This window comes from Limulus polyphemus, unplaced genomic scaffold, assembly GCF_000517525.1.
Source record: "Limulus polyphemus unplaced genomic scaffold, Limulus_polyphemus-2.1.2 Scaffold180, whole genome shotgun sequence".
Classification (NCBI taxonomy): domain Eukaryota; kingdom Metazoa; phylum Arthropoda; class Merostomata; order Xiphosura; family Limulidae; genus Limulus; species Limulus polyphemus.
In genome coordinates, this window is record NW_013665790.1 from 805,081 (window position 1) to 814,506 (window position 9,426).

Consider the following 9,426-nt stretch of genomic DNA (forward strand, 5'->3'; position numbering starts at 1 on the left):
GTCTGAATGCTAAAAGCTAGCAAAGCAGTGGAAACCAAGAGGCCGAATATATGTATTAAAATAACATTAGGCTACAATTTTTTTTTATAAACTCTTAAATTCATAGTTCCGCTTTTATTTATTCCTCAAATTATCGTCTAGCTTATATACCCGTTCACGTGCTAATGGGGTTCAAACAGAGCAGTGAGCGGCCATCGAGCACACTGAACAGTTTTGGGTGTAATCACTCATTTTATATACAAAGCACATAGAAAACAAAGCCATGGATCCACAAGAAATTTGGTGCCTTAATAGTTTAAAAAAGTGTTGATTCCTCACTAGTAATTCTATGGTTAATTACGCAGTCTACTTTTTTAAATACTAAGATAAGTATTTCTAGCACATCAACATCTGACCATAAATTATTTTATTTCTCAACTTGTGTACATGTTATTCATAACACTTACTGATCTTCTCAAATGATACAAATAAAAAATAAATAAATAAAAATATGAATCACACTATTATCAAGTATAAGAGGAAATAGCAATAACGTGCTCTTAAAGAAAATTTACTATCAATCTGACTTTACAGTGGAGACCTTCACATTTTTATAATAACAACATTTTTTTAAGTTCAGTTATTTCTTGAATTTTAAAAATTCAACGAACAAAAATTATATGAATACAACAATTGGGTACTCTGAAATGTTCAAATAAAAACATTCAGTAAAAATCACACACACAGGGCATATTCCCAGTTGCAATCTGTTTCATATTTTAATTAATACATAATTTAATTTCTTGTCCTCACTGGACCTAACTTAGATAATCAGTGAAGGATCACAAACCTTTGGAATGTAGAATCAATTTATAAAGTATTGGAATTACGAAGTTAGTTAACATGTCAAAGTCAATTTTAAAATTGGGCGATAATTTTTGTAATATTACTACAAAAGTACGAGTTATTTTAAGGAATTTAAACTTACTACTAATACTTTCAAACTCACCCTATTGTTGTTCACAAAAAACTTAACTTATGGAGTATATTTAAAATAAAAAACAATGCCGGAAAACTTATTCCATATAAATAAATAAATAAATAGAAAAACAAATACTGTGTACATTAAAAAATATATAAAAAAGAAATACATATAACATAAGAAAGATAACTATAGTTTTCTTTGTATCAGATTACAATATTTTTTACACATACGTATACATACACATTTCAATCGAAATACAAATATGCAAATTGTGTAATGCTTTAATTTTATTTCAAATTAGAGAACGTTGTACAAATTCAGTAAGATAACCTTAAGACGCCATAACTCACTGGAACGTTCAGAACACGTTTGGACAATTTTTTTGACTAGATAAGTATGGTTCAAATATTAAACATAACACAGTTTACTTACAAGGAACACTATTCCTGTTTGGTGGAATGAATGAGTATTAAAGTGTTTCATACATAAAACCAGATAATAAACAAATTAAAAGGATATATTATTCTCAGCTGCTACAAAATAGACTGTCATCTTAACATATGGTTGCAAATACATTTTCTTCTACAATATTTGTATATATTTATTCAACAATGAAGGGGTTGCACATAAAACATACTTTTTCAAATAGTTCATAAACTAATGAAATTACAAAAAAGTTTGAAATCAGTCGCAAAGCATGTTTGACTTATAATTAAAATGAAACATCCCATGGATACAAAAAACACCAATATTAACGTTATAGAAGTTCCTAAGAATAAACACATATATTTCAAAAATTCTTAACAGGTTGAGTCCCACAAAACAACCACCCACTTTGTACAGAACAAAAAAAAAGTACTCGAGTCTTTTTATAAAACAGGAACAACTACTGCACTTTTTGTACTATGCAGACTGCATTGGTTGAAAGTATACAAGAGATATTACCTATAAGAAAATTCTTCACTTTATCATCTACAGCCATTACAAGTTACTGGTCACAAACAACAGGAATGAGATCAACATATTAACTGAACCACCTAATAGTTAACCTGTGTTTTAAATATACTTCCAAAAGGTCTACCTATAAATAACACTTGTATATAAGATCACAACATCAATGAAAGCTTTTCATACTGAAATAAATTATTCAATGATTATACAGTAAAACATAACAAATGCAATGACTAGTATAGTTTTTAAACAACAGTGTAAAAAAAGCATAAAGCTTTATAGTTACTGTATTTCTTGTAAGGAAACCAATGATAAACACATATACATACACACACACAGCACTTAGATATGCAATCTCATTACTTGATAAATATTTTCTCAAGTACAATATTTTAATGTGTCAAAAAGTTTTGTAATTCAAAGAAAATTACTTAAGTCATACAATTAAAGAACATACTAAAAAGTACTGATACTTATCAGTTAGAAATAATTAAGTTAAAGAATTAGAACGTTTTCCACATTACAGAGGTTTTCTTTTGTACAAAAGTACTTCTGTATAATATTGAATATATTAGCTGTACCGATATTCATTATTTACGTTTATTTATAACAACAGTTGTGAAGAGTAAGTGCAGTATGTTCAAACTGAAACACAGAAAGGTTGCTATGAATCTAAACTAAACATACCAATATTTGATAGTGCTGCTTTTATATATTAAAACAGGAAAAACTTACATTAAATAGTTAAAAATGAAAATTTTTTGTCATGGATAGGGGTTAAGAATTCTTCTAGGAAAAAAAAAGTATACAAAACTAGAAAAAAAGAAATAAAAAGTTAGGTAATAACCAGTATTAAATAGTTTTAAAATTTGTCATGGTTAGGTAGTTACAAGTTCTCTTGAAATTTTCTTTTCAGCATATGGTTTCATTCAAAGGAGTTCTTAATGTCTGATAAAATATTTTCGGTTTTAGTAAAAAAAAAACAGAATTAAGTTAAAGTTATTTCTAAAAGATGTTTTCAACTACATGTCAAGTTTGTTTAGACCAGAACAAAAAATCATTTTTAAGATATTACAAGTCTCAAATATCATACCATTATTCTAATGAGCAAAATACTACAAAATATATATTTTTTACATCTGTAAAAAGCTTTATGTGAAGACATACTTTCTCTTATAAGTAAGACAGATGTTCTTTTCTTTCAGTAATGATTCAAAAGTAAACAATATCCTTGTACATCATACCATTAATCACTCAAAACTCCAATGTAACATTTACACAAAAAGTGTTCATATGTTGATAAAACAGTTTTCTAACTCAACTTTCTGAAGGAACACAGAAACACTCCATGGCCTATTCCAAACCATATTCCTTTTAATTACAGTTGTTTTCTTATCACAAAGAGTACTTTGAACACTGGCACTGAATAAATAATAATAATAAAAAAAAGACCATGGCACTGGTTCAAAACCATAATTATGGCAGTAGGTTTTAAAGAGCAACATGTCACCTATGATAATTCATAACCAACAGTAAATAACAAAATTCTTAAAGCAACTTTATACTCACATAACTAAAAATGGTAATTGGAAAGTCAGAAAGTTTTTTTATTAGAAGATTAACAACACTATTTTACAATGTTTTATCCAGTGCTTTATCCTTTTTCTTGAGCACTCTGTCAAGCTAGTGTTTTTCTATTTTCCTTCACTCTATACACTGCTAAAATGTTTCTAAATAATTATTTAAAAAAATCTGACAGAACAGTACTTCTGTGCCAGTTTTGCATTAATATTTGCTGCATAAAAAGGAATTATTCGTATAGAATTAAACAATACTGCCTAGCACAGAACTACTAGAGACAAAGATCATAATAAACTGTTGAAAGATATAACCTTAGAATCCTAATGTTTATATTCAGAATTATGTGTGGTTTAAAGTTTCATTACTTCTAAACTTGGGAAGAAAGAGCCCAAATTTTGACTCTATTCCAGCAAACATAGCCGTTGCCAGCTTGTAGCCACCGATATGGTCTGGATTGTCAGAACGTTGCTCCGTAGGATGGATTGGTACTGTTACCTGTGAACCTTGGGGAGGTCTGTTGGCAAAAAAAAAATTGGAATGAACATGATTATTTTTATATTGACCACTTTCATTTATTAGTTCTTATGTATATAGGGAGCTAGCTTTGTTCAGAAGTTAACAACACAACACACCTACTAAAACTTGAAAAAAGAAAATAACATTATAACGTAAGAACTAAATTGACCTAAGTCACTAAATCGTAATGTATCTGTACATCTTATGCAACTACAGCTAGTAAGTTTAAACTGTGGACTGTCAACTTGTAATTCCTTCGAGACATGAAAGAGGGAAGAAAAATTTAACTCTGTGAACCGAAAACGTTAATTCTATGGGGTAGATCATAAGGATTTTTTTCAGTAGATTATAACTGCAAATTTTTAAGTCAAAGACAGTGATAACAGGAAGAAATTAGATATTTAAGCTACGACTTTAAAATTACAACTAATATTAAGTTTGTTGTACTTGTAAGGGGCATAGCCAGCCCTACAGAGAGTGAAGGTAGTTTTTTTTTTCAAAAGAAATGTTGAACTTTTCTTGTATATACAAACAATTTAAGTGATTTTAAATGAAAGTTGAGTGTTTATTAAATAAAAACACAAATACAGTGGACCTTTGAGACTTTTTAGAATATTCTTTCCATAAAAGAGGTTAAACATATCAGTTAATTGAGATACCGCTTACAAATACTGGATAAAAAATGACAAATAACTGACAGTCAAGACATATCCCCTAATAATGAGACACTAATTTCTCTGAGTGAATTTATAAAATGACAATAATTTTGTTGCAACAACTGTCCAAGTAAAAACTTCTGACAGACTTCCACAAAATTCACTGCTGTTTAGTAGACACAACACTTATATAACACAATCTTCTTTATCTACAATATTTCAGCTGGTCTTCTAGTCACTGGTTTTGGAATTAGGTGACCTGTTCTACGGTAACAATGTCTGAAAAGCTTTAAACATGTTTAATAATAAACAAGACTTGATAAAGATGCACTTTCTACTACATTATTCTAAATAAACATGAAGAAAGAAAGTATAGAAGGTTTAGAACATGCATTCAGTTTCTCATAATGAAAAAGGGATTTAAAGAAGTGCAACAAATCTCTCAGAATTAATTTTTTAAAACTATTATTTTTAAAAACAGTTACTTCATCTTTCTTAATCTCTGTGCTGCTTTGCTGTCTGATTGTATGTAAAGAAAGCATTTGTTTTCCTTTCTTTTTTGTGTCATTCTAGATTTTATAGCAAAACTACAAGAATGGCTATCTTTGCATAGCCATCCCGAATTTTTAACCCGACAGACCTGAGGAAAGGCAGCTAGTCAACAACATGACAGACTTGAGGAAAGGCAGCTAGTCAACAAACATGACAGACTTGAGGAAAGGCAGCTAGTCAACAAACATGACAGACTTGAGGAAAGGCAGCTAGTCAACAACACAATTCATCTGACAGAAGAGATGATTTTCACCATAACTCTTTTAAAGCACCCATGGCTCCAAAATATAGAGCATTTTTACAGCAAATGGATGCAAACTAGAAATACTCAGGTTCACAGTCTTGGTCACTAAACCACATGTAGAATTTCACTTTAGAATTCTATACGTTTTGTAACAGTTTTATAGTTAAGGAATAACTTAAAAGAAATGTTATTCATAAAGGTGTATTAGTGTACTAGCTCTCTTTTTTTTTTTTCTTTAATAAGAGGGAAGGTCAGATTGAAAAATTTCAGAATCCCTGATTTAAAATAAGGAAAGGTTGGGTTAATTGTATTTATTGAAGTTGAAATATTTGCTTGTAAGCTATAACTTAATCCATAATTGTGGAAAATAAAATAAGCCAACAATTCTCTTTATCCAATTTTGTACTTAGGAAAAAAAAAAGAAATAATGGTAGATAATGACCTTTAATTTTCCTTCAAATGAAAATAACAGTAGGTAATTAAATTTCATACACTTCAATTCCATGACAACAAGATGAATAACAGAATTTCTTCCTAGTATACTAGGTCAATAAAAATTGTAGTGATCAAACTATTAAATACAATTTGTGATAGAGATGTTACAGAAATAGAAATAATTCTTCACCCCTGTTTCCAGTACAGCTTATCTTACAAGTCATTTTTTCGAGATAACTTTTATTATTCTGGGAATACAATTTCAGTTATACTCTTTTAATTCAATTTTTTTAAATGAAGATCTCTTATTCTCCCTGTACAGAGAAATATGTTTTCAATGGATGAATACTGAAAAATGACTTAAATCATTAAACCAGCCAAATTTTTTACTGTTATCCATGTGAAGTATTGTATCATTTCAGTATAGATAGATGGACATATAAACAGATAGATACAGGTACTGAATGATACAGAGATACAATTATAAAGGGAAACTAACATTAACATAACAAGTATTAAAAAAATTGGTATGTGAAAATATAGGGTGACTTAAAAATAAAATTAACATTTAACAAAATGTTACAAAAAGGAACATTAAGACTCAACTTCCATTCTGGAAAGTTTGAGAATAGCACAGGGTGCTACCTAAACTGCTCTTCTCACTGACTCACTAGCATTACTTTTACTATCTTAATGATGATCTGAACAAAATGCTTGTCAGTATGCATATCAATAAACTTTGTTCAGAACTGAGGATACAGCAGCTCTGTTTGGAGATTCACATGATATGCTGTATGAGAATAATGAAAGCATACTGAACACCTTCTGTGACAGTTTTCGAAACATGATTTATCACGTCCAAAGATTCCTCAAGAAACTTTATTTTTCTTAATGTGCCTCTACCAAATTTTAAATTCCACTAGGAAAAGTAGTTAAAATATAATCATATTAAATAAAAAGTTTTCTTTATAATCACCCTGTATTGTATAAAACTTACCTTCCACCAAAATCAACATAAAACAGACGCTGTAAAATTTCATATGTGAGCAAGGTAAAACCAAATTGAGGAGCAGATCGAAACACACGAGCTGAAAAGAGAAATTGAAAGCAGGTATTATTACTGTTACTCACCACCAATAGGTAAAAATGTGCCTATTATTACTGTTACTCAACTACCAATAGGTAAACTGTGCATAAACAAAGATTTGTTATTTCTTCCCAAAATTTTTAGAAAAGGAAAAACAACATTTTTTTAAACATACAAACATTATTGTATTGTATGGTTATATAACTAAAGGTAAAAATAGTTCCTTAAATAATGTGCACTAAAATAACATAAAAAAACCAAATGATTCACTATATTTTTTGCACTTTTCAGCAGTTACAGCCAAATGTAGTACTTTTTTGAATAATGAGAAACAAGTTTCCTAGTGTTTACTGGTATATATACCTGAAATCATTGAGAATTTCAAGAAATTAAAAAATAATTCATGATTGATAAATGCTACATACTCAAGAAAAATCTACAACTTTAATTTCAAAAAAATGGCAGTCACAGATGCTCATGTTACTACTTTTTCATGTTTAGCTCCCACAGACATAAGACACAGTTTTTTTTTGTCAACAAATCATAAACCCATAGATGAATACAACATGAATTTTTGAACTTAAGATTGCTAACCATTTTAAATGCCTATTATTTCTTTAATTAAATCTATATTTAATTTTTTCAAAAATGTTTATCTAATTGTGTTTTTCATTCAAACATGTCTTTACACTTGGATTGTATTGCCTAAAAAATCCAATTACTTTGGAGTAGACAGGCATTTTATTACAAGTCTTCAAATTATTCTAACATCAACTAACTCTGATTTATGTTTCTAATTATAAAATAAGTTGAAGCCCATATATTCAATATATCATGGGGTGACCCAGTCAAATGATTAATCTTTTCTGGACCACAGGGGTGTCAATGATACCCCTTGATTTTTCTTTTTCATAAATACTTAACCAAGTTGCATGAAACTTAAAAAAGCTATCTTAATAGTATCTAGTTTCTACTTGCAAAAAAAATTAATAAATTGGATTTATTATTTATGCAGTTTTTTTTAGGTTATGAAATTTCCAAAATATTGTTGTGAGACACTTTTTTTAAAAACATTAAAAATATAACTTTCACCTTTGAACTTGCTTGATTTTTGTCAATATGTTTTTTCATACTTTATTTTTTTGATTAAAGCAAATATCACTTCCAGCTATAAATTGTGTATAAAAAAAGAACAAAGAAAATATTAAAAATCACAAAAAAATCTCAGATCTGTGGCTTGTTCCAGTGTGTTGTAAATATTGAATTAGAATCCTTTGCTTACCCTTGATCTAGCTGATAGGTCAACAAACCATAAATTACTTCTAGAAGCACTTTAGGTACTCAATATTAACATAGTGATTACTCAGATTAGCATCTCTTCTACTTAATCATTTTTAACCACTGACTATTTATGTTCAGAGGCATCACTACGTACTAGATTCGGGGCTCGGGTCCGTGGAAGCAGGAATTTTCATTGTTTCAGTATAATATTGACCATGATTTTCTATTCTGATTTTTCAAGACACCAACTGGGAATTTGGGACACTGTCAAATAGAATCAGGGTACAGGACCCATGTGCCAGTGCCTAGCAATGTCTCTGGTTATGTTCAAAGCTAAACTTTACTAATTGTTCAGATCATATGTTGAAACATCAAGAGGATGGTAACAAAGGCTCTAATAAAGCTACCAACACAAAAGGAAAATCATACAGAAAACAAGACATGAACTATTATATTTCCAAGGGATGACAGTTTCTTAGCAAATATAAACCTATATTTCAGGATGAGCAGAAATGGCAAATAGAACATCTTTTAACTTTGTCTTATCAAAATATCATGTAATGTTAAAATATCAGGTGCAAAATATTTTTGAGTAAACAACTGTTGAAAACGTTAGGATTATATTTTTATTTATGTGATATGCAAGACTACACCGAATACTAAAAAATACACACCAGTCAAAATAGGACTAAAATGGTGTTTGCAGAATCAATAGTTCAGAGAAGAGAATTAACCTTAGCATTTGGTATTTTAATCTAATGACCGATCAATTAACCCTTTCGTGATGGGTCACGAGTGAAAGACCATATCATCTCATTTGTTGACTCACATTCAAAATCTTATTGAACTACTATTTCATGAATTTATGTCATTAAAGTTTGATATCAAACTGTAGAATATAATTCAAATTTTAGTGTTATACCTTACTCAATTTCTTAATTTAGAGGTAAGTATTACAGAAACACAGTTAAACATCAATTTTTGTGTGTCGCGTGGTATGTTGAATGGAGCACTGGTTCAAATTAGATGTTTGTGAAGTGAAACAACTAAGTCTGTAGTTTCGTACGAATTTCAAACTCTAATTACCAATAATGACAAGCTAGAATATAAAATAAGAGCCTCTTATCTTTTCAATTTGCTAAGATATTGCTCATGTAAT

At 29.3% G+C, this 9,426-nt stretch overlaps 1 protein-coding gene across 2 annotated transcripts in view; it reads right to left on the reverse strand.

Moving 5' to 3' along the window:
• Positions 1 to 389: 389 nt before the first annotated feature.
• Positions 390 to 9,426, reverse strand: part of LOC106478107 (calcium-binding mitochondrial carrier protein Aralar1-like) — a 93,893-nt gene continuing 84,856 nt past the window's right edge. For both annotated transcript variants that reach the window (XM_022381636.1, XM_022381635.1), the window contains 2 exons: positions 6,897 to 6,987; positions 390 to 4,010 (listed from right to left, as the gene is read on the reverse strand). In XM_022381636.1, coding sequence (XP_022237344.1) covers positions 3,836 to 4,010; positions 6,897 to 6,987 — 266 coding nt within the window. In that variant the 3' untranslated portion in view covers positions 390 to 3,835. The remainder of the gene's footprint in view (positions 4,011 to 6,896; positions 6,988 to 9,426) is intronic.